General features: G+C 35.9%; 2 protein-coding genes across 2 annotated transcripts in view; one reads left to right on the forward strand and one right to left on the reverse strand.

Moving 5' to 3' along the window:
- The first annotated feature begins 54 nt into the window (after window positions 1-54).
- LOC109080862 (MDM2 binding protein) lies at window positions 55-23,942 on the forward strand. The gene is made up of 22 exons (XM_042740707.1): window positions 55-251; window positions 350-430; window positions 524-597; window positions 1,436-1,578; window positions 1,758-1,816; window positions 1,984-2,125; window positions 2,244-2,358; window positions 3,701-3,823; window positions 7,714-7,808; window positions 8,740-8,806; window positions 9,003-9,120; window positions 9,323-9,493; window positions 11,962-12,075; window positions 12,709-12,879; window positions 16,111-16,198; window positions 16,395-16,553; window positions 17,634-17,729; window positions 17,834-18,085; window positions 19,742-19,937; window positions 21,012-21,125; window positions 22,712-22,777; window positions 22,933-23,942. Exons 1-22 carry the CDS (start codon window positions 188-190, stop codon window positions 22,969-22,971), a joined length of 2,547 nt encoding a protein of 848 aa, XP_042596641.1. The 5' UTR covers window positions 55-187; the 3' UTR covers window positions 22,972-23,942.
- The window catches only part of sntb1 (syntrophin, basic 1), a 49,228-nt gene continuing 46,671 nt past the window's right edge, over window positions 23,828-26,384 (reverse strand). The window contains exon 7 of the mRNA XM_042740708.1: window positions 23,828-26,214. Coding sequence (XP_042596642.1) covers window positions 26,122-26,214 — 93 coding nt within the window. The 3' untranslated portion in view covers window positions 23,828-26,121. The remainder of the gene's footprint in view (window positions 26,215-26,384) is intronic.

The raw sequence follows: 26,384 nt of genomic DNA on the forward strand, positions 1-26,384 counted from the left end.
CGTGTTGTTATTTATAAGCGTGTATTAATCTGTTCCTACCGACTGTGTTTTTTTTGGTAGCGCACACGTCATCGTCACGTCATCTTCGAACGTCCGTGTTGGTTGTAAACGCGCGCAAATTTGTTTTGTACTGTGTGGAGCTGTAACAAGTTAACATTAGTTTACATGAACACGGCAGCATACAGTTATGGACAGATACGTGCTAGTTGTTATAATCAATCTAGAGCCAAAGAAAGAGGGCTCTTTTAACGGTAAGAGGACGCCGCATATCAGTAATTGTTAGAAGTCCTGCTTTGGCGTTCTGTTGCTGTTTTGACATGTTAACGTAACGTTATTGGTTTTATTGCAGGGGTTGATGAAACCAAAAAAGTGTTTGATAACTTCAAGAACATTTCTAAGTCGAATTTAACGCGCATTCCTCCATTTCCAGGTAGGTTTGTGCATTTATGCATAACCTCATTCGCCTCTCATTTTCCATAAGTTATGTTTTGAAGCTTGACTTTGTTTGTTTAAATTCATGAAGCCTGCTCTCTGAGTGGTAGTCCTGGCCCACAGAGATGGTACTTTGCCATTCAAGCCAGTTATGGTACGACACAGGTAATTAACATTTCTTGTTCAGTGCACTCTCACATTAGATTGGTTACAAATGACATAACCTGGGTCTGACAAACAAAGGTTATAAAGTAATAATGTAGATTAGTTCAAGGGTTTTTAAAAAGCCTAAAAAAGATCAATTCTTAAAATAAATATATAAATATAAAATATTTAACATAAATAAAATGAAAGTACAAAATTAGATAAAATAAAAAAATAAGTAAATAAATAGATTAAAATAAATATGTAAACAGTAAAATTAGATTCAAAATTCAAAAAATGAATAAATAATAAAAATCTGATTAAAATAAGGAATATGCATCTAACAATTCAATTCAAGTTTATATGTATAGCGCTTTTTACGATACAAATCATTGCAAAGCAACTTTACAGAAAATTAAGTTTCTACAATATTTAGTAGTAGCTTATCAGTGGTGACTGTCAGTTCATGTGCATACGGCAGAAATGTTCAGAAAAATCAATAAAAGACGTAAACAAACAGACGAGTAACACCATTAACAGCAATTATGCAGTACTTCAGTACTATAGTGAGTAGAAAAAATATTTTAACCTAAAAGAAACTAAATATTTCCTGAATAGTTTATATTATAGTATTATACTAGTATCATATATATTATAACAATTTAAATTAGTATAAATTGGGTCTTTATACATGAAAGTACATAGTTGCCTTTAAATTTTAGAATGGGATCACTTGTGTGAGGATGATCATATGTACGTATGAAAGATTGAAAAACCCTGGTATAGTGCTTCTGATCATACACACACACACACACACACACACACACACACACACACACTCTTTACTGTGTATTTCCAGTGGTGCAGCTCAGAGTGGGAGGAACTGTGTTCCCAGCGCAGTGACAGTGAGGAATCAGAGCCGTCTGCTTTAGACACCTGCATTGCTGCCCTTCAGGAGCAAGAGGAACAGAACGTGCTCACAGAGAACCCGTCCCATGCAGAGTGAGAGATTGTGATTGATACGTCACTACATAACATCTCAAACTGAAGAACCTTTTTGGGCCAAAGAATTAATCTTGTTTCAGGGATTAGTTGATGTCATTCATAAGTTGATTATTGGCACGTTTATTTCCATTTACTTTCTGTGTTTATTTTTTCCTGATGATTGACTATCATGATAGACTCTTTGAAGAGGCTGCTGAAGGTCTTCATCAGTTAGCAGATAAACTTCCTCCTCCAGGTACTGTTTTATAATATTAAATGTTTTTGGGCATTATAAAGTTATCATAGTAATATTTTCTTTATTTTGTTTTACATATTTGAGAATATTGCTAGCGGCAAACAATGTTATCATAGTGTTGCTTTGCTTTTTTATTGTATTGATGTTATGTTTGTTCTTGATTGCAGGGAAGTCTTTGCTCGATGTGATTGTTCTGTGTGTGGATGAGGAGGCGGGGTTGAAGGATATGTTGCCTGTGATTGGCTCTTTGAAGCACTTGAGGGCATGGCATTCGGCACGGATGATCATGGTCACTGAACACAAAGCAGGGTAAAATCCAATATTCTCCAGTAATAATATCACCATTTTTGAGATAATAGACCTGTCCTTTCTATTTATGTTCTGCTATGCCTAATGGCCCTGTGTCTCTTGTTTCTGCACTATAAAGGTGGCAGAAAGCAGCCATGTACCTAGATGGCAGCTTATGTTCTCCATCAGTGATTGACAGCTCTGTGGATGGGAGAGAGATTTGGAGAGGTGGACTTCACATTAGAGAGAAAAAGGTACATTATACTGATCTAAAGCCCCTTTGTTTAAATATGTGTAATAAAACAAAGAAATGTATGAGGTTACAAGTGAAGTGTGTAATTGTAGAATTGCAGAAATACTGTTTTGTTGGTTGGACAAGCAAATAGTCCCTCCTCAAACTCACGGATCAATGAACTATTTATTTATTTATTTATTTATTTATTTATTTTTGTTTTAAATAAAACTAAATATTGACATTAGATGAAAAGCTCATCTACAACTAACTGAAATGACAGTAAATAAAGATACTAAAATGATTAATTACTGAAATATACTATAAAAAAAAAAAAAAAAAAAAAAAAACTAAATAACTACAATGTGAACTAAAATTTTGATAAAATATATTTTTTTTTAATAAATACTATAATATATAAGTAATACTAAAATGACACTGTGCACCAAAAAAAAAAAAATCAACCTATGAGTTGCGTTCTCATAATTGTCTCTAAAAAATTAACCATTGATTAGAACACAGCACTTTAATAATAATAATTGTGTGTGTGTGTGTATATATATATATATATATATATATATATATATATATATATATATAATATATATATATATATATATATATATATATATATATATATATATATATATATATATATATATATATATATATATATATAAATACATACATACACATTGTATATATATTATGTGTGTGTGTGTGTGTATATATATATAATTTTATATATATATAAAATTAAATAAATACATAAAATAGTAACTGTAGACTTTCCTCTGTCCAGCAGAGGGCGAACACTTGCCATAAATGATGTATGAGAACAGTAACTCCTACTTATTTGTGAAACTGTAAATACAAAGATGGAAAGACTTAGTAAGCATGCAGATTTAAAGAAAATAATTTGATTCAGGGAAATTTTGAGCAGGGAAATTTTATGTCTTAGCGGGAAGAGAGCTCTTATACAGCGAAATGTGTGCTTTGGTTAAGGAAAGATAGCAGGACCAGTAAAGATTCTGGTTCTTCTGAGTTAAAAGTGAATTAAATGCATAAATACAGCTAATGAGCCTGATGCTGATACAAAGATCATTGATGTTAAAGGGTTTGAGTTTTATTTCCAGTGCATTCACTCAGTTTGGTTAATGCTGCTCAGAGAGCAGGTCAGTGTTACTCTGAGAACTGCTGTCTCCATTCTCATGTTTTCTGGAAGTTTTGTTTGATTCAGAAATGAAGAATTTTCTATTTATGCTTGAGCATAAATTAGTTTCAGCCACTCTTGTTTTGTAGAAGCAGGACAAGTATTGTAGTGAAGTATAGACGCTTCTGAATGACACTTGTGTTATTTTCAGTTTGTCTCGGAGCTGAAGTTTGAGGGTTTCTGTTTGAGAGCTCAGAGGAGAAATCGCTGGAGTGATACACTGTATCCTCACACAGACCCACAGTGCCACACTGATCATAAACTACAGCATGAGGTGAGCAGATTCAATGGATTCTTACAATTATGGAGTTTTTTTTTTTATTTTTTTTTTTTTATAAAAACCAAAAAAGTTTGTATTTGTTTGAATCTGAAACACTTCAATTTCTGCTCCAGAAATCTGTTCATAATATTCCAAAATTTTCTGTTTTTGTTTTATGTTTTTATTATACTAGTGCTGAGGTTTTGTTTAAGTTGTGAAAGTTTATTATAGAATTTATTATAAATAATGTCAAACAAATGAAACTACATTTTGTGACTCTTCAGGTGGCACATCTTGAGCCGGTGCCACCCATAAAAGTTTCTTACTGGGAGAAATGGGAATGAGATCTCATATGAAGCTTTTAATATTAGTATCAAACAATCCTGCTGAAAATTGTTTCAGAAGATGACTAAAATTATCCATTGCATTTGTGGCCCTATAAAAGTGGTGCTCAATTTTTATATCGGCTGTTTCTTGCTCTCTCTCCCTCTCTCTCTGCATCTCTTACACTGTCGTTCTGTCATAAAAGTGAGAGCGTGGAATGTAATCGTAATGAGTTTTCCGCTCTAGATTAATCACAGTGGCGGTAGTGGAGACTTCAGCCCCTCCAACTGCGCTGATTACACCCCACAGTCTGTTTACACAGGGCTCGTGCCGTACATTCACTGCCTTTATGCTGATTAGTACCATTAACTCTTTTTCTTTTATGCCCGCATTGCTTATGAACTTTATTATTGTTATGGGCAACGCAATCAATGTGAAAATGCTATTCTCCTCTGTATCAGAGTGAGTAAGACATTACCTCCCATCTGCCACCACGACTGTACATCTCTGATGAGAGATGACAGCACTTACATGCAAACGTTCATTCAGAGCTCTTAAAGTAATTCATTACAAAAGCTAACACTGTAATGTGAAGGTATGGTAATTCTACATCATGGTAACCTTGGAAATAAATAACTGTCAACTTGAGTTGTTTTTTAAAGTGTCTGATTGTCATTGCATTATATACAGGATATAAAAAATGTAGTGCTGTCAAATGATTAATCGTGATTAATCACATCCAAAAAGGTTTTGGTTTGAATATTATATGTGTGTGTTCTGTGTTTATTTATTATGTATATATAATAGGGTTGTCAGTTTAACGTGGTAAAGGGTTACTCCACCCCAAAATGAAAATTTCGTCATTAATCACTTGCCCCCATGTCGTTCCAAACCCGTACAAGTTTTGTTCGTCTTAAGAACACAATTTAAGATATTTTGAATGAAAACTGGGAGGCTTGTGACTGTCCCATAGACTGCCAAGTAAAATGCAGGGCAGCAACTCCATAAATGCAGTTATGCCCTAAAATTAAAGAGATTGATGCAAAAACCCCCCGTATGTGTTTTTGTCTCATATTTATATCAAACCATAAGCAATATCAATATCACACCAGCAGCCAGAGCAATATCAGACGAGTGCTGTTTATGTCTGAATACGACTGCAAATATGATTTATACAACAGTTCAGTAAATAAGAAGTTGATATTGCATTATATTTTAAACACAATATTATGTTTTTCACAATTTTGCAGAGAACATATTACCTTTAAAGCCATAACAGAATTGTTGTGTGTCTGTGAGCAACACAGTGGTGTTTACTACTTTCTGAATGAATCCACGTTTTGAACGAATCATGTGAACCAATGATTCAAAGACCCTTTCATAAAGAGAGCCATTTATTTAATTCCTGAATGAATCAGCCTTTAAAATCAATGAATGAATGACTCATAAAGACATTCACCACCACCTGCTGGCAGATTTAGTTTCTTATTTAGAGTATCATTTAATAATAATAAAATATTATTAATAATAATACAAATTTATATATATATATATATAATAACCCAATATATATATATATATATATAATATATATAATATATATATATATATATAAAAAAAAAATGTACTCACCCTCATGTTGTTCAAACCTTTCTTTTGCAGAATATAAAAGAAGGTATTTTGAAGACTGTTGGTAACAAAGCTTGTTTACCAATGACTTTCGTTGTATAAACAGAAAATTCTGAGATGTTTCTCAAATTATCTTCTTTTGTAGACCGCTGTAGCCTAAATATTTATGTGTAATAAATTTATGTTGAATCAAATAAAATATTTCTTTACAATTTGTAATGTCTAATTGATACTTTTTTTAACACAAAAATAGCTTTAAACAATCTTTTGCGGGTATTTTTACAGTCAAATTTAATTTCTGATTAGATCAATTAATCAAAACATCATGTAATTAATTAGATCAAAAATTGTAATTGACTGACAGCCCTAATATATAAATACATTCGAATACAATGTATCTCTTGAAAATATTAACATGTATTTACATGTCTATTTATATCATATAATCTATATTGTAAATAAATATATTTAATATGTAAACCTATTTTTCTGAAACATATACACGTGTGTGTATTTCTATATACATATACACAGCATAAATATATTATGTAAACAAAAACTTTTATTTTGGATGCGATTTAATCGCGATTAATCGTTTAACAGCACAAAAAATGGCATCAGCAAATGGGTTTTTTCAGCAAAAATTAAGACCTAACATTTGACACCATGTGCACAAATATTTAATCCTAATTTTGAACAATATTTTTGTCATTTGATAATTATTTGGTGAAATGCTTTGCTTAAAGTGCGTTGGTTAAATTTATTTAAAACTTTGTGTTAGAATATATCTATTTTTGATGTAAATTTAACAAAAAATTGTTTAATGTTTTACATGATACTGCACTAATGGCAATGTTTGGATAATCTAGAGAATTTTATATGTAATCTACTTGCTGCTAAAGTCTGATTCAAAGCTTTTGTAAAATAGCTGGTTGAATTTGCTGTTTATGTATCAGTGCTCGCTATTAAGTTGTAATGCTATTGTAGAAACAGATTTTAATTACTTGTTTGAGATGTATTTATGATTTCTTCATTTCCAACATGTAAATAATGTGAAGCAGCCCTGCCGACTGCAAATTTATCTACCGTGGTATAAACAGTATAGCAAAATCACTGGTCAACACCCTGATTCTCTGATAAAACACTGTGTGAAAATACTGATAAAATTACATGATTTGATTTGACAGACCCTTTTATCTTAATTGTTAACATGATGTTATCATCTTCCTTTCCGTCCTGTAACTCTTAGGGATTTGCAACAGTATTTTTAAGACTACTTAAAATATAGCTTTGAACTAATTTCACCATGTTGCATCGTACTCATCTTCTCTGTGGGCCCAGAACCACTGAATAATGGAGCAGATCTCTTCAGATTGACTTCCTCTTTCTCTGCTCGCCTTCTCTTGTATAGAAGCTGAAAGAGCTGATAAAGAGTTAGAAATGTTGCCAGCTCCCTCTCAGCTTCTCATTTTCCAGCCCAAAAGCTCTTGTTAAGTCCTTTCTGAGCACAAAGCTGATTTTGTTTCAACACTCAGGGGCACAGGCACCCAGCGGCCCCAAAACAGCTTTAACTGTTACTCTCCTAATGGCAAATAAACCATAAAAGGGCTGTTTTTGTTTCTTTTCATTAGCCAGCAGCTGTCACAGCCAGTAACACTTTAATCTGTTGGTCACATAACCCTTTGCTTGGTTGAAACTGCTTGGTCATCAATGTTTTTCTTTGGTCCTCTTCCTCCCTTTCTTCTTCTCCCTTGTTTTAAATAATGCATTACTGACTTGACAGAACCTACAGTCACTAGCACATGATGTGTGTATGCGCGTGTGTGCATGTGCGCGTTTGCGTGTGTGCGTGTGTTTTTACAGTGACAACTTTCAGACACAAGTGGTTAATTTCTCTCTGAACATAAATATTTTATGACCCTTGAAAACATGCTTGGTTTTGTGTGTTTTAGGTATTTCAGTGTTACCAGCCTGTGTTGGAACTGATTCAGCTGGTCAGAGTCAAAGATCTCCCGATTCTTCTCCATTCCAGTGCAGAGTTTGAACTGTATCTTTCCCAAAGACAAAAGGCTCCAAAAATGTCCATTAGTGCATTTTATTCATAAACACAAACAATAATTGTAAATGCACATAATGCATAAAGATGTTTTATTTGAATATCTTTCAGATACATAATCATTCACCTTTGCAAAGGTTTAATGAAATTACTGTTAAAATGCTAGAAAAGAGATAGATTCTCCTTGTATTCATAAACTGACCAATCAGAATGAATATCATTTGTTTCTCTCTAAAATGCTATGACATACAATAGATTTAAATTTGTCCTCTTTTTGTATAAATAACCAATCATTTTTTATTAGAGGTAGTGCCTGTAGATAGTACTGCATGATTTATTTCCCTTTATTTGCCTTATATGGAAGAATTTGGTTGATGTTCTGAAAGCTTTAAAAATTAATGACGCATAATAATCTGTTTTACATTTATGCATTTGTCAGATACTTTTATCCGAAGCAAGTTTAAAAGTTTGGGGTTAGTAATATATTGTAAGGTTGCAATTTATCAAAGGTGACAGTATAGATATTAATAATGTTACAAATGATTACTATTTCAAATAAATGCTGTTCTTTAGAGCTTTGTGTTCATGAAAGTATCCCTATAAAGGATAGTAAGAAAAGTTACTTACTATCTTACTTATCTATAAACTAAAAGTTTTTTATGGTATTTTTAATTACTACAGACCTCTTTCAAAAAAAAAAAAAAAAAAAAAACTGACCAACTTCAAAATTTTGATTGGTAGTGTATATGAATGTTTAAAAAACAGTCAACCATTTACTAACAGTACCAGGCTTCTCAATGTCACACGGTGAACTCTGCACTGAGAGCTAATGATTGTTGAGATGGCATGTCCCTCATGACTGTTTATACTGTAAACTCATTTTTCTCTTTGTATTGTTTCACACCTTGACATTCATCTACAGTGGTTTGACTTCTAAATCTGTCAAAGCCAAGCTACTCTTGGACCAACTGTGCACACTGCGTGGAGAGGTAAGGCCAACTTCAACATGATCATCACCAGTTATTGTCTTCTAGCCAGATATATACCCTCTCCCACTAAGATTCAGCCAAAGCTCTCAAAGTCCTCTGAGAAGGATAGTCGGAAATTGATAACTTGCATGCAGCAACTTATTTCCCAGAGCTGGAACACTGGGGTGACAAAGACAAAAAGTGTTTCCTGTTGCAGGTGGGAGCTTTGTTTTCTCTGTCCTGTGTGATAAGCTCGGAGACTTTCCCAGCAGCCTCCCAGCTCAGCTCCTGCAAATGGAGAGACTTCATGTCCAAACGCCCCAAGGACATACCTGGTATGAGCAGCGTTTAATAAAACCGCTTTATACTTTGTTCTGAAGGCTGTTAATATGTATAATTGCGCCATGCTCATTCTCATGTGCCGCCCAGCACTCACATCACGTGTTGTAAAATTATACGCTGACATTCATGCGCTGAAGTTGCCTACTTTTATTTCTGGATGTTTGCTAGCGTGCTATTAACTCTTCATCCCTGCAGTGCCTGATGTGGAGGTAAAAGGTGAAAGAGGCTGCTACCTCTTCTTGGTGCAGGGGGCGGAGTCAGGAGGCTGCACAGCACGAATGATACACACAGCCAATCAGATCAATGGATCTGCTGCCCTGGCAACGCTTAATGCCCTCATTAGGGAAAAAGTTTCACCTTCCTCAGGTATGATCACCAATCATTAAAATGCACAGTCAATGGCAGCAAGAATATGCACAGATGCAACAGTATGCCTAGAGCTGTATATTTGAGCATAGTCATAAATCAATGTGTACTGTTGGATTGAGAGGTCTAATACAGTTCTTCTAAAGTAATTTGGACCCTGTGGCATTCCAGAACTGCATTTATTAGAGTCAGATTAAACCCATACAACAGTCTCATCTATCACAGCAGTAGCTGAGGCCACCTGGATGTTGCCAAGATGACAAGTCCAGAACTGCACAGTCCTGAGCTTCATAAATGTGGAACATCACTTCTTCTAATTTATATGAATTTACAAACACTGAATTGGGAATACAGTAGCACAGTCCCAGACTTGTTGTCACGTTTCATTTTGTTCCTTTCAGAAGTTTCTTTTTGACAGAGCAACTGAAGACATTTGGTCTTGGGCAAATTTTCAAGTTAACAAGCTGTGGAACATGATAAGGACATAGGACATGCAATTTTCCCCATTGCCTTTTCCCACTTTCCCTTTTTTGCAGTATAATCAAATTTGAAAGGAACACTCTTTTGGCTGTTTCATATAATATATAATTTCTTGACTTGCCATGTCTTCTTTATTGATTAGCATCTATTTGTTACTCATGTAATCAGGTGGTTTGTGGTTCACTACTACTCTTAATAGCTCTCCTTTGTATAGCGAGAGTGGCTGTATCGAAGCCCACCGCTGGAGAGCTTTGTTACAGTAAATTACTGCTCTTGAGATCAGAGAATGCGTGGGTTTGCTCAGAGACTCCCGTGGAGCTCAGAAGGTTGTACCAGATCCATAACTCAACCTTGATAACTTAAGACACAAATCAGCAAGTGGTTGTTTATGTTGGTGCTTAATAAGGCAACAATGGTTCGGCATTGGTACTAACAATAGACCAAAAATAAAGCATGTTCAGCTCATACAAGAGCTTTTCTAAGAAACTGCATTGTGATGAGCACTCCAGGATGCCCCTCAGGTGTCTACTCTCTCTGAATGGATTCTGAAGAGATGCTTGGTACCTGGGAGTTTTCTATAAGCCAGTCAAATAAATTGCCATCAGGTCTTTTTTTTACTTATTCATATTTCATTTTTATATAGTATTAACCATCTTAAAATGCTAATGCAAGTATTTTTACAGTTTAACAAAATATTTAAATTCTTTCAAAAATGAGCTAATATGTAATTATAGCCTCAGTCCCTGGATGGCTTTTAAGTTTTTAAATGTCATTGTCAGGTCTATGCTCAAAAAGTTGGACTGAAAGTTAACATGTTCAACAAAAGATCAGTTTAAAACCTTTAAATTATTATTATTATTATTATTATTATTTACAAATTCTGAGATAAAGTAATAAATTCAGAGCCATATGTGTGGTCTACTAATGCATAGCCATTATACATAGTCATATTAAACCAATTGAAGTTAATGATGTTTTATACTGGTAATTCTTAATTTATATGTTCTAATAAATTTCATATAATGAATTTCAATTAATATTAATGGTCTATTGAAATACAAAAGGTTAAGGCAAATCTTGAATGCATTAGGAAAAGTGGAAGAACAAAAAATATTAAATGTGAACCAGTCATGACAGAACATAACAACTAGTTAAAGATATATTTTGTAAATATGAGTTTTGTATAAACCAGCTGCGACTGTGATGAGCAACAACAACAAGATACTTTGTAGATAGCTGGATTTCTATTTCTGCTGTGTCATGCTCAGTTGCCTTACCCGCAGCGAATGTACATTTAAATATCAAGTATGTTTTGATTGGCTGTGATTGAGTCAGGACTTACAGCAGTTTTGTATCCAGTGTGGACATGCAAATGCTTGTCGCTGGAAATTTTATGTGGGGATATGAAACTGTTAACATGCTTCTGTGGTTTTAAAGATTAGACTGTGCATTGCATACTTAAATGATCAACTCTCTTGAATTTGGTTTTACTTTTTGGTCTTGCTGAAGTATCAACGAAGGAAGAGTATTGCTTTTCTAAGTCATGGGGCAGTCGTGGCCTAATGGTTAGAGAGTCATACTTGTAACCCGAAGTTTGCAGGTTCGATTCTCAGGTCTGGCAGCAATTGTCGGTGGGGAGAGTGAATAACTGAAGCGCCGAACCTGTAACTGCTCCCTGGGCGCCGCAGCAATGGCTGCCCACTGCTCCGGGTGTGTGTTCACGGGGTGTGTGTATGTGCACTTGGATGGGTTAAATGCAGAGCACAAATTCAGAGTATGTGTCACTTCACTAAATAGTGTGCATGTAAGAGCATTAATGTAACCAAAACAAAGCTTGTAAGGAAGAACAGTATTGCAGTTTTGAAATGTAAGATTGGACATTTTGGGCAGACTTCTCTCCTGGTACTTTGCTTTAGACGTGATTAACACCTCTTGACTCACTCTTCTGCATTCTTAGACTCTCATTCTCTTCTCTTCTTTCTCCACAGGGAGCAGCACTGCTGACTGGCTACGGTCCCTGCCGTGTCTCCGTGGAGAGCAGTTCTTGCAAAGGGAGAGAAAGCTGGCCAAGGTGCAGACTCTGGTCCTCAAGGAATGCTGCCGTAAGTGTTTCCCAGGCAACAGAAAATCTTTCACCAGGACCTCTAAGTATTCACATGCTGTGCTTCAGTCACCCCAGAGCAACACATTTCTAATCATATTCCTCTGGTCACACATTCTCAGTCTCACGTGAGCGCTTTCTGAAAATTAAGATCTCTTTTGTGTGGTAAACAATAGAGCTTTTGTCAGGCCTTCAACACCTACTGTGTTAACAAGGGTTTTTGATGCATGATAGCCTGTATGATTGATAGATTAATTGTGGCATGTCAGAGCACTGTTATTAGGCTTGTAGCTAATAAACTCAGGTTAGTTCCTAGGCTGTATCAGACATTTGACATTTTTTCTTTGCAGATTTTGTATACAGAGTATATACAGCGCATTGGACATCAAATTAGTAGTGAAAATGTGATTATGCAAAATTTTACCATTTAATAACTTAAGGCACTTCTAGAGGGGATTTTGTGAGAAACATGATTAATTGTACAGCTGTCTCAGATGTGCTAAGTTTCATTAATGTGTCTTACAAGAAACTGAAAGTCAACATGAAGCAGACAGATACAATATGTAACAGATTGGTTTGAAAGGGTAGTGTGATTAATGAAAGACATTTAATGATGTATCTCAAATGTGGCTAGGGCGAAGAGAGGAGGCCCAGAAGTCTGCTGCCATTCCCATGAATGAACTGAAGGCTCTGCTGAATCTGGCCAGAGAGCAGTACCTTCAAATGCATGACTCCACTCTGTCTAGAGTGTCTGAACGCATGTGCCTGGAGAAAGGGAACCGGACTTCCTCTTCTAACACTAGTGGTGAGAAGTACTTACAGAGCAGTTTACTTTAGTGATGCATCATTTGTAAAAATTTTGATGGACTGTGAAAATTTTTACATTATGATACATTAATAATATTATACATCATATTGATTACTGCTAATGTTTATTATAATAAAATCCAGTTTAGACCAGTGCTTCTAGACTGGTTTTGCTTCATTACCCAAATTATATTATATGTCAAATGATGAGCCAACACCGTACCAAATTTGTCCATTGTTCAAAAGTTTTACAAATTTGTTCATTGTACAAAATGCATTTGATTTCAAATGTTCTAAAATTACCATTGATTATGAGCCTGTGAAATCTGGTTTATTTTTTGTACAAATTTTTTTTTTATTTTTCTGGATTCTGTTTTTTTTTTTTTTTCTAGACTCTGTTTCAATGGTTAAAATAAATTTATATGTTATTCATCCAAAATCATGTCTATTTAATTGAAATGAAAACTTACAATATTAAACAGCAATTTATTAAAACTTTAACAAAAGTAAACAATTTTAAGGCCCTATGAAATGTTTTATTTTTTTTCTCCAATTCAGTTTTATTTTTACCAAATTCTGTTTTCCATTAATTTTCTGGATTCCATTTTAACGGTTTTCTTAAATATTAATCAAAAGCATCTGAAATTAATTGATTTACAGAAATACTGTCTTGTGTATTTGCAAGGTTCCCGCAGGTCCTTAAAAAGTCTTAAATTTAGGTGTATCAAATTTAAGGCCAAAAAAGTCTTAAATTGTACAAGAAATTCTTAATTATGATTTCAAGAGGTCTTAAATTTGGAACCAAAATACCAATATAGTAAAAAAACCAGAAATGAAGGATAAAATTAAAAGAGCTCGCGTTTCTAGAAAAAAATTGACCTCGCCGCACCTTGCGAGTTAAAATTTGACGTGGTCGCATTTGTGTGAGTGCATGGTCTGCGCTGCTCCATACAGCAAGAGTTGCTGAGCTGCGGAGAGTTGCAGAGCACATATAGCAGAAGTCAGATTTCGCTGATTACATGAAGTGAGTGACATAGGCGCTTCAGGTGTAGAGCCTGGTTTATAGTTGTTGTGTCAGTAGAGCGTTAAGGTCCGCCAGCGTGCGGCAAAAATGATATGGCTGACAGAGGATTTGGTTTTTACACTAAAGTAAAATAAAATACCGTTTCTTAAAGTCCCCATGAAATCAAATTAAAGGTTTTTTGGGTGTTAGTATCAATAGAGCCTTTTGCACTGTGGAAACCTTTTCATAGTACCAGAACTAATTGTGGAACTACCAAATTTTTGGCGTTTTCGCACCGCCAGAACTGGGTGCGATTTTAGTACCGGACTGCCTTTTTCGAGAACCAAGTTAGTTCCTAACTGGAGCAGGGTCTAACCAGCACAACTGGTATCACAAGTATACAAAGAATACACAGATTCGACACAAAAGTTCGAAAACGCCCTCACCCGCCATGATTTAAAATGCTGTGTGAACATACTGTAAACATTGTGTAAACTTATTTCACAAGTATGATGAACAGCGATAAATGGACAGACGCTGAAGTGCAGGCAAATGTAGCACTGCAAGTTGTCGTTGGAGATTCTTAGTCTTCCTTTCCGTTCTTTCAATCGCATTACATATCTATTATTGTGAAACCCGCGAGACACAACAAAAACACAGCTCCGATCACAGCGTCCCCCATCCTCCTGTCTTAAACCACTTCCTACTACACACCTTCTGTTCAAATCCAACCATAAAAAACATAACTGTCGACCAGCTTACGTCACTTCCTAGTACACACTGTCGGTGCGAATGCAACCCTTTAAATGGTACTGGGAAATAGTTCATGCAAAATCATCCCAGTACTTTAGTACTGTACATTTAGTTCTGGAACTAAAGCGGTGCAAAAGGCCCTAATATGTTAGTCTTAAGGTTATCTGTAAGGTAGTGTGCTCTAAAACAGTGACAAAATTCGCATTTAAAAGATATAAGCATTCAAAGCTAGCAGTTCGTCACTTCTGCCAAAACGGCTCAACGATTTTTTTTGACATCATCATATCGTACTTAATCTTCTCTTCCAATATTCTGACCAATCAAATGATCTCTAGAATCCAAAGTGCCCGCCCCCTGCACTATAAATAGATGCTGAAGCGCCGGCTGAGATCGGTTACTTGTTCACAGTGTAGTATTTCCTGTACAGTGAATGGCACGTAGTGCACAATGTTGGTAATAGCGAACGATTCAGACTTTGATTGGTGCAAATGAGGTCTTGTTTCACATGGTCTAGAGACGCGATCACATGGAGCGGATCATATGCGCGAGTCGGCATATATTAAAAACTTTTACAACTACACAGCCTCAGCATGATTATGACCACTATTAGGGGTAATCTATTAGACTGTGGCTGTCAAATTTGGCTTTACAGAGCTCAACGGCTCTGGCCCGAGCAGATATAAACAAAACGCTATTGGGCATTTTAAAAAGGGGGTGGGGCTGCTAGATATGTCCCACCCTCTCTTCCTGTTTCAGTTGAAATTATGTCACCATCATAGAATAATGCTGCGTGTTTCAAGGCACTTCGGGGACCTTTAAACCAGAGAAGGTGAACATGTTGGTATTCTTGTGAAAAAAAAAAAAAAAAAAAAACATGCAAGCCCCGTCACTGACAGCCAGTTTAGTTTTATTTTTATTTTTGTTTTCGTTTTAAAAAAGCTTGCTATCTTTGCTGTTTAACTCACGTTATGCTATGGAGGCTTTCTTTAATTAATTTTTTTTTATTATTATTTGATTCCTCAATGTTTGCTTACATTCTGTAATTTATTAGTCGGTACATAATATAGCAAAATAGTTTTTCCTCAAAATAAACGGTGAAATGTTCATGACGTGACTCTCATAGCAGTTCTAGTCTAGTTGATTATGTTGTTGTCTTCATGTACTCATATATTGGGGCAGCAGAGGCTGAAACACCGTGAGTGTCACGCACACTTCAGTATGTGTGTAGTAAACAAAACCATGCAGATTTCACAGCAAGTTGGTCACCTGAATTCACCATGTTGACACTGTTGTTTCATGTGACTACACCTTAATACATAGAACAATAACTAGTCTAAATGTAGTATTAGTATTATATGGTATTGCCAAATACCAAATGACAGGCAAATATGTAGTAAAATATTATGAGCTTGATTAGAAATACTTTTATTTACTCAACTTGTTGCTCTTTCTAACCATTACATTTCTTTTGAGATGTGAAACGTTGTGCTCGCACAGAATGGCCAGAGAGGAGTGTCCTACAAAACTACGAGAACATACAGAGAGCCCGACAAAGATCCAGGTAAACCATCTGGTACCATATCACCTCATCTGAAAACTCATTACCGTGTCTGGAGCCTTTAGTTGTTGTCTTTGTTGAGGGCTTAATGAATCTCAAAACAGTGTATAAGATGGGAAAATAGCTTGTGCATTTGTTCAGTGGTTGGAATAGTACATTTGTGGTTGGTTGCATGAATAAATTTCAGTGTCATCCACAGGTGCAGACTGTTCAGCAGTGGTTCCTCTGAGAGTCTGATGGGGCCTAAAGATAGCCAGAGGGGAAGTTCTACACTGCTGGATGCCAGAGAACTGCTCAAACACTTCACCCCTGATGGACTGCCTAGTGGTGAACTACAGCCGCTGCCAGTGCTTAGAGGGTTGGTCATACACACAGTGTCTGACATGATGTCTCTTAATGACTTTTTTTCCCTAGCTTATTAAAACCGCAATTCAAGTCCCTCTAGACAAGGAGGGAGCATGTGTGTAGTACATGGTAAAAAAGTTTTAAAACATCATTCAAGTTTTACAACTTTTTCTTTCTTTTTTTCTTTTTTTTCTGCTTGCACTGGTCTTAAAAGGATTGTTCAGCCCCAAGTTCTTTATTTATTCACCCTCACACTGTTTGAAAACCTATAAAACCTATATTCTTCTTTGGGACACAATAGGTTACACTCTTTTCCATATAATAAAACAATGTGGCAGTTCAGGATTTAAAATGAGGGAAAAAAGCACATTGAGTATTGATAAAGTGGTGCATTGGACACTATTTCATATATAGCTTTGTGAAAGGACCTGACTATCAAATCACAAATGCCATAAAGAGATGGCACATCAATGTACAAGGGAAAGTTTTCAGTGTATAATGATTTTTAGTTTTTTTTTTTTTTTTTCTGTTTGTCAAACAAAACTATCATATGACTTGGAAGATTTGAATATAAGCGCGAGTCCTATGGACCATCTTTATTGTACTTTTATGGTGTTTATTTTGTCATTTGGGAGCTTGACAGACCTATGGAGGATAATAAACTTAAGGAATAAGTTAGCAATTTAATAATTCAAACAAAGCTTTTAATTAATAAATTACTTTTAAATAGACATTTTAATTCATTTTTAAAATGTAGTTAAAATAATAAATAATTTAAATTTAAAACTTTAATTCATGTGCATAAAATTTTGTTTAAAATAGTTAATAAATCATCTTAGGTTCGCATTTATGCCTTTGGAACAACATCAGATGATTCATTCATTCATTTCTGGTAGCCCTGAAATGAATAATAAAATGGAGGTTATGTACTAGTTATGTGCCAGACATAAAGAGAATACTGAAGACACTGAGGAAAAAAATATATTGTGAAGATTTTCTACATAACTTATAAGACACTATCTCTAGAAATACTCGTATTTAATAATTCCTGAACTGAATGTCTCATAATGTGGTTTGTGTTTTGTTTGTGTAGTGAACATGCATTTCAGTTGTCTCCTGACCTCACACCCAGGAAGGTGACCAAGCTTCCTTTCTCAAAAGCCGCCCGGTCCCACTACCATGGAATAGAGTAAGTGTGTGTGTGTGTGTGTGTCTATATAAAAACTCATCCATTTTACAATCTGTTCTCCCTAAATCCTCCATCTTCTCAAGCATTCTCTGGGTGTGCTTCAGGTTCTGTCTGGATGAGCGTATGGCCCTTGAGCGAGACCGTGGCTTTGTGAAGCTGCAGTCTCGTCTAATAAGATATGAGACCCAGAGTACATGCTGTAAGGAGCCCTGCCCTGTGCCATTCGCCCTCAGTCCTGCACCCTCCCCAGCCGTGCTGTCTGAACCGGGCAGTGTGCCCGACGGTGAAGCTCTGCACAGTGAGCCGTCCCGGCTCAAACGCCGCTCCCGCGAAACAGACCTCCAGCCACACAAGAGGTGACAACACCACATGCATACTAATGATGAAGGGTCATCTCATGGCTTTTTCTTACCTATAGATGGCCACAGATCTTCTAGGGATATTTCTTTCTTTTTTTGTAGCAGGTCATTTGGCATTAAATTAGACTAGGGCTGCAAAACGATTAATCGCATTCAAAATAAAAGTTAATGATAAAAAAACACATATATATTAAGGAAAAATATGATATGTTTTATATATATATATATAATGTATGTGTGTATAAATCTAGGTATATACATATAATACATATGCACAGTACACAGTATAGTTGGTAAACATAAACCCTAAATTAGAAACAAATATATATATAATGTATGTGTGTATAAATAATACATATGCACAGTACACAGTATAGTTGGTAAACATAAACTTTTATTTTGAATGCGATTAATAGTGATTAATCGTTTTGCTGCCCTAAATTAGATACAATAATTTTTCAGGTAACTTTGTGTTGCAGTTGTTACATTTAATTGATCAAAAATGCAGTAAAAAAAAATTAATATTGTGAAATATTATTCTATTTTAAAATAACCGTATTCTATATGAATATATTTTAAAATGTATTTTATTCTTGTGATGGCAAAGTTGAATTTTCTGGAGCCATTAATCCAGTCTTCAGTGTCACATGATCCTTCAGAAATCATACTATTATGCTAATTCGGTGCGTAATTATTGCTTATTATTGGTCCTCAAATATTAATAATGATTTTTATTCTTTTTATTATTATTAAGGGTGTTTAAGGCCAGTCTGTTGTACTGATATTCTACTTGCCAGTATTTAAACAAGTCGACCTGTCATTACACACCAGTTCTCAGAAGAGGGACGTTCAATTAGACAGTCAAACTAATGTTTCTCCAGTTAGGTTAATTTTCTGAAGCTGTCAGTTCATTGATTCTCCCTTGCGCCTGCTCATCTTTGCCTTCCTCTGCCCCTCCGTTCCTCCACTGTACATGCATTTGAATGCGCCATACGTCACTCGCACCCAAATTGAATATAGATCTGTGCTTGATGGCTTTGTCAAAGGGTGAAATGAGCAATGAATGAAAATTACTGAGCAGCACTGCAATGAAAGTCAAAGTATTACTATTTCCGGCATTTTTTGCTGAAATCACGTAGGCCCTCTCTAAATGCGCTTCACATATTGCAGTGATCAAATGTCTACTGTTTGGCCTTCTTTGCCGCCACAGAAGCCCAGCGTGCATTAGATGATGTTTTGTCAGGACATGAACTTATTGACTTTTTTTTAAATGCTGACCTACTGCAGAACTCCAGAGGCCACATTAATTTTAAGGCCTATCATCATCATCTCAGACTCTGAAATTACCACAGCGTTGTCATATCATTGGGAACTAAAAGCACAAGCCTGGAAATTTATGTTCAAGGATAAAAATAAAAAAAATCCTGGAACTGAGCAGTTTCTTCTTAAATGGGCTTAGAAAGAGAGCACTGGAGCTGCATCTCCTGAAGAAAAATAAGAAGTGTGTGCTCCAGTGCTTAAGTAGGCCGTCACATCAAGTCATTTTGATTAGAGTTTTGATGTAAGTTTATGTAAGAGATTATGGGATTGATGATCTCAGAGAAGCAATATCTTACACCATCCACCTCATTTCTTTGAAAATCCCTTTGGCAGGTTGTGTAAATCGGAGAGCTCTGGATCTCTCGGTGCAGGTGGTACTCACCCAGCAGTGGGGGCTCTGCGGCAGCAAGCAGCCCATTCCCGTTCCAGCTCAGGTCTGGCCAGACGATCTGCTTCGGTTGCCGACCCCTCGCCCAGTCAAAAACCCAGCCAGACCCAGACCGAGTCCCGCTCCCAGAAACACAACAGGGTAAGTGCTAATGACCAGGCTCCGGAGAATTGATCAAATCAGCATTAGTGATGCACAGTATATATTGGTATCATTTTGTTTGTCATGTGATATGTTTTTTTCTTTTAATGTTATTGGCAGATATTGCATATAAATATGTAAATATATATTTTTTAAAGATATTTCTGTGGAGTTGCTTTTTTTTTATTTATAGAGGACAGAATGGAAAGTAGACAGGATGTGAGATAGGAGAGAAAGGGGGGCGGAATGGGAAAGTTTTAAAAGATGGGTCACCCAAAAAAAGAAGTCATGCTATATTACAGAGAGCTGGCCACGAGCCTATTGACTCTGACATAAATAGGTCAATTTTGGGTATTTATTTGTTCATGCTTTTCCTTTTTTAATATCTAGATTAACTTTTGCTGTCTCATAATGTTCCTTAAATTCATCTTTAAAAACACTAATTTTAACATTATGTAATTTTTAACAAATCTCAAAATGAATATCTATTTTTTTTTACTGTACATTATAATCTTGCATTGCCTATTAACTTAAAAAGATTGATTTTAGTGTTTCATTTATTTAGTTTTAGACAGAATTAATAAATCGTAAATAATAATTCAAATTAAATAGTTTAAAACATTAATTTATTGGTATCAGCCAGAAATGTAATATTGAAGATATTTAAACAAGGCAAAACCTAAATATATTTCGATAATGTACATTGCCCCGCTTATAACATTACAACTTGACAAATTAATATATGGGTATGAAATATTGATTCGAAGAGAGACATAAAAAATAAAGCTTTGTAGAAAATTGGTTGCTAGGGAATACGGTCAAATATGCAGTTTAAGGGTCATTATTTCAAAATATCTGGCCACTGAATGCTGCATTTGACCGGTCAGAATCAAGTTTTCCAAAGAGCCATGGAATAAGGCAGAACAACTCTCAGCCCATTCAAAACTTTAAACCCTTTACTTTATTCGGTGTGTTCACAACCAGTCATCAGCAAATCTCAGGTCTTTGTGTGAGGTCTGTGAGTGCAGTAGTTACGTGATTGTGCATCGTTCTCATCCATTGTTTCTGCTTCAGATGCTGAGGGAGGTGGTTGCTAAGACGCTTAATAAACACGGGATCAGCAGCGAGCACAAGTGCTTTGAAGCCTGTAGTCAAAGACTGTTTGACATATCAAAGTTTTATCTGAAGGTGGGTACGAATCATTCTGCCTCTTTCCCTCGCACCCTGCTGTCCTGCCTTTAGGACATCTTTGAAGCGCTCAAAATATGCTGCATAAACGCTGCCGATTGATGTTATCTACATCATTTATCCATGACAGGGGAACAAAAACTTATTTCAACTTTTCAATTTGCTTTGTTCCTAAAGCATTCAGTGAGGGGGAGTAAAAAAAACACTTTTGTAGCACCTTAATATTTTTCCCTGAAGTTGATTTAGTCAAGATTTTTATGCGCACCAAAATCATTCATAAGTGTATACAGATGGTCTCTGCTACGGTACGTTTAAGACCTCAATATATAAATGGCCCCTGTTATGTTAGGCTAGCCTTCACTTACCAGCATAGTTCAGTGTTGTTCATCAGGACAGGTCAAGGTGATGGATACTGAATTGACATTGATATTCTGTGTAAACTTGGGTGGCTTATATCTCATGGTTATGTGACGTTATGTATAAATAAATGTTATAAGTGGACTGGGGGGTACGCCAAATGCAACCTTTAAAGGGATACTTCACCTCAAAATGAAAATTGTCATTAATTACTCACCCTCATGTCATTCCAAACCCGTAGGACTTTTGTTCATCTTCGGAACACAAATTCAAAATCCAAAAGCTTTCTAACCCTGCATAGACAGCAACGCAACTGAAACATTCAAGGCCCGGAAAGGTAGTAAGGACATTGTTAAAATAGTCCATGTGACATCAGTGCTTAAACCATCATGGAAAGAAAACCGTTGAAAATAAATTGTTGAATAAAGTTATTTTTGTTTTATTTGCGCACAAAAAAAAATTCTTGTAGCATCATAACATTACAGTTGAAGCACTGATGTCACATGGACTATTTTAACAATGTCCTTACTACCTTTCTGGACCTTGAATATGCTGTCAATGAAGGGTCAGAGAACTCTCAGATTTCAACAAAAAATATCTTAATTTGTGTTCCGAAGATCAAGAAAGGTCTTACAGGTTTGGAACAACATGAAGGTGAGTAATTACTGATAGAATTTTCATTTTTGGGTGAACTAACACTTTAAATGTAATTTGTCACAGATATATTAACTTGATAGTATTAACTTAACTATAATGAGAATATACATGCATCCATATTTTCACTTAAATGTAATTCTTATAATGGTATGCTAGTCAAACTCAAAACACATTTATGTATAAATGTAGTAGAGCATTTGCATACATTACCATATAAAAGTTTCAGGTCAGTGGGGTTTTTTCCTCAAAAAAAAAACAAAAAAGAAATAAAACCTTTAAAAAAAATTTTTTTAAAGAATGAAACCTATCATTATGAAAAGCCATTTTCTATTTGGATCTTTAATGTAATTTATTCTTGTGATGGCAAAGCTGAATTTTCAGCAGCCATTTTCAATCTTCGGTGTCACATGATCCTTCATAAATCTTCCTAATATGCTGATTTGGTGCCCAAGAAACATTGATTATTATTATCAATGTATAAAACATTGAATAAAGCATTAGCAAAGTCTAGCTTGCACAATGCTCTTCTCTGAGCCATTATGCCACAGCAACTTGTGTTTGTTTTACAACAGGATCTGAAAACCTCACGTGGCCTTCATGAGGAAATGAAGAAAGCAGCCAGTAACAACGCCAAACAGGTAAAGCACGCACTTCAGTTTACTGTGTTCTGAGAGGACCCGAGTTGATGAAAATGACAAATTACAGCTATGTTGTTTTGAGTTGTTTTTGTAAGATGGCCTCAAAATTGCTACACTGTAAAATGTTTTTATACACACACTGTTCTCATCCACAGGTGGTTGATTGGGTTGTGGAGAAATCATCTAAAAGATGACTTGATTTGAAGTTGGAAACACTGAAGGTAAACCTGCAGTAGGACGCTGTGATAAGAACTAACATCATGATGCTACAAAGTGAATGGATGGAGCTTTAAGAAAAGTGCTTCAAATGCTGTAGAACTTCTCACAGCATTAATTATACAACTGTTCCTGGCATGTACATATTTATTTCTATATTCTATTTTTTTTGTGTGTGTATGTTTGTGATCATTTTAATGTATCAAAACTGTTATTTCATTTGGCTTTTTAAGTTTTAACACTTGAACTGAGTGTCTGACTGACAAACAACAGCTAAATATGGCCCCACGTTTTCTGACAAGTGCTGTTTTGCATCATGAAAATTAGTCAGAGGGCGTTTCTTCCCAGATCATATTTCAGTAATCAGTTCGCTCGAATCACAACTCAAGCGTGAAACAAGGAACACATGAGAGTCTCAACGTTTTTCCCAAAACCTCATCATTCCTTCTGTGATTGCCTCATCTTTTCTTTTTCGTTGGTCACACACAAGCTATCGGCACTCAACTAGAGCTGCACGTAGTTTGCCCTATAATTACCTAAGGTCACATTGGGGAAAGAGTAACTTCTCCCTGGTACTCCCTGCCCAGAGAAGGTTGAGGGTGTCTCGTTTGGCAAACTAGTCGCCGGACACATTCCAGTCCCACACAGGGCCATTGTTCTCGCTCCTGGGTACCCAGAGGGGTGATGGGAAAGGAGGGAGGGAGGGGGCTGCACATTACATTGGCAGCCCTGAAAGCCCTCGAAGGCAACACAATCTGAACTCACTGCTTATCACCAGAGCTGCTCTAGTTCACATGCTGAAACTCAGCATTATGATGTTGAATAAAACAGATGTTTTTAGCAAGGTTTTAGTTTATTGATACATTGTGATACTTCATTTTTCCCAAGCCAAATCAGCATTTTGATCTGCATGGGTAACCTCTATTAAACTTTGGACTTGTTTTCTACAGTGTGTTTAAGCATCTCACTTTGTTCTCCATGCTGACGTCTTGATATAAAAGGGTTCATAGCATGAAGAATAAAATTTCCCTTGAACTTTTCAGAAGAGTTCATTGTACTATGAAAATATGCTGTTATTTTCTTGAAACTTGAAACTTCCTCCCCAGTGACCATTTACTGAAACTTAAGCTGAAAATGAGGAAGTGTGAATAACATTATTCCTAAACAGTAGAACTAAGTGAAATACAGAAGAATGGGTACAAACTTATGCCACACCTAGATGTGTGTAGCACTTGCTGCTCTACATATCCTTTGTCATTTCTTTGTTTAAAAAAAAATTATAAGCTCAAAAATGTCACTTTAGTCACCCTCATGTTGTTCCAAACCTACATTACCTTTCTGCTGAATACCAGACATTTTGAACAATGTTTTTGTCATTTTGAAAGTCTAAAAATCTGTTACCATATCTGATGTAGTCTGATGTAATCAGTGTTTTAAATTCTTATAGGAGTGAGTAAAAACCTAAATTGCAATCAGTTCATCATACAACGTAATAGTCTCATCAAAAGATTCACCCTGACTCCGCATCACCCTGGTGCCATTTTGGAGAGTATGGTGAGGCAGAGGAGACAAATTGTTGAAATAGGTCTCATCATTCTCGTAGCTTGGTATTTCGCATGGATTATTTTACCGACCTCCATGCTATGTTTCTGGATGTTAATCATGTGAGGATCCTTTCTGTCTACGTATGTAGGGTCAGAGAGCTCTCAGATTCCATCAAAAAAATCTTAATTTGTGTTCTGAAGATGAACTAGGTCTTACGGTTTTGGAACAACATAAGTAATTGATGACAGAATTTTAATTTTTGGGTGAACTAACCCTTTAATGTTCTATTTGGAGCTTGAAAATGTTGGACCCCATTGACTTCTACAGTTTGGACAGAATCATTCTTCAAAGCATCTCGTATTCTGATTGATTCTGGAACAACAATGTTGAGGGGGAGAAAATGATGAGTGAACTATCACTTTCATTTGAAATCTGATTCTCCACCCCGTGACTTCTGGATCCGTCATGTGCGCTGGAATGTGGCAGGGACGGTTTCACAGATGAGACAAAGGCTGCGCCACAGGGGCCCTGCTGTCCCCAAATCCATAACCCCTCCAATGGAGCAATGCTCTGGGAACGCTCAGTGTCTGACAATGGACACTAATTGCTGGTTAACTTGAAAACTCTGAAGTGCTCTAATTTATAATCTGACATCCAAAGTTCTTCAATGGCCTTTGTGTGTTTGCACAGTGAAGCTAAATATGACCACAGGCAAATGAGAGCAAATCTTAGCCTCAACAAAAGTTATTGTGCTAGCATGCATGCAAGCACATCACGCAAGAATGGAGAACACCCTTCTGATGAATATTAAAAACAATGACACAAATGTGACAGCGTTACTAAAGACTTCTTTTGGACGTCAGAAGTTAGTACAGCAGGGCTCCAGATTTATGAGTGAGACGAAACTCCATTTGTGTGGAAACAGATACAGTTCTGAAGGGGAGGGCCGACCCTGTCTCGATTTTCCTCTTTTGTCACAAAGGCCTTGCGTAAGCTGCCAGTTTGTTGACATGCCTCTTTGATAACCGGCACTCTAGAACATTCTTGTTGATTCTGCTCAACTATCTGTGTCGCACATCTCCAGAGTGAAAGCACCAGAAAGAAATGAGATGAATGTTTTCAGGCCGTTTAACTTTTATGTGCATTAACAAGGTTTAAACTAGCCTTTCTTTAATCCACATTAACTGCCAGACAGATGTAATTACTCAGACAGCTGTCATACAGATGGCGGCCTTCCCTCCTGTTATATAGAAGTTAATGGCATTGTAAGTGCTGAATACTCTGCTGTATTGGATTCTAAATTAATACTCTTGAGTATTTTTTTTTTTAGTTCCAATCACAAGTTAGTGTTCATTATATAGATTTTTTTTCGTAGAAAATCTATGTGAAATTGTGTTTCACTATAATTAATATCTCTCTGAAAAATACATTGTTTATCATTAATGAAATGTAATTAAAATCATTCAGAGGTCCGGTTTGCTACATCGCCCTCGTTCAGTCTTGTGAGCTCCACTGCGTTCCGGTTTTCCCTTCTCCATGTTGGAATAAATCACCTCACTGTTTCAGTTTATAACAGTTCAATCTCAGGCTACCAATCCTAATCTTGCAATCTTAGCAGACAGGAAGGAGTGGAGGATAAAAACAATGGGCTTGGGACAGGAGTGCAAGTCCAGTTGCTGTGAATAGAAGAAGAAAAAAAAAGTATTAAGGGAAGTTCCTGATGTGATAAACATATGTTGAGAAACACAATCATGATCAGACAGGTCTTTTAGAGGTGAGCCGTCTATCAGTACAGACATGCATCATTTCCTGTTCTGAAGAAATTCACCTAAGAATGTGTGATACA

The sequence above is a fragment of the Cyprinus carpio genome, chromosome B16 (genome assembly GCF_018340385.1).
Source record: "Cyprinus carpio isolate SPL01 chromosome B16, ASM1834038v1, whole genome shotgun sequence".
Classification (NCBI taxonomy): domain Eukaryota; kingdom Metazoa; phylum Chordata; class Actinopteri; order Cypriniformes; family Cyprinidae; genus Cyprinus; species Cyprinus carpio.

What these genes read in the sequence shown, in the direction of transcription:
- LOC109080862 (XM_042740707.1), top strand. Translation starts at nt 188, where the DNA reads ATGGACAGATACGTGCTAGTTGTTATAATCAATCTAGAGCCAAAGAAA. An exon ending in ACGCCCCAAGGACATACCTG is followed by an intron (nt 9,121 to 9,322) that starts GTATGAGCAGCG and finishes TCATCCCTGCAG; the next exon opens with TGCCTGATGTGGAGGTAAAA. An exon ending in GACCTCCAGCCACACAAGAG is followed by an intron (nt 18,086 to 19,741) that starts GTGACAACACCA and finishes TCCCTTTGGCAG; the next exon opens with GTTGTGTAAATCGGAGAGCT.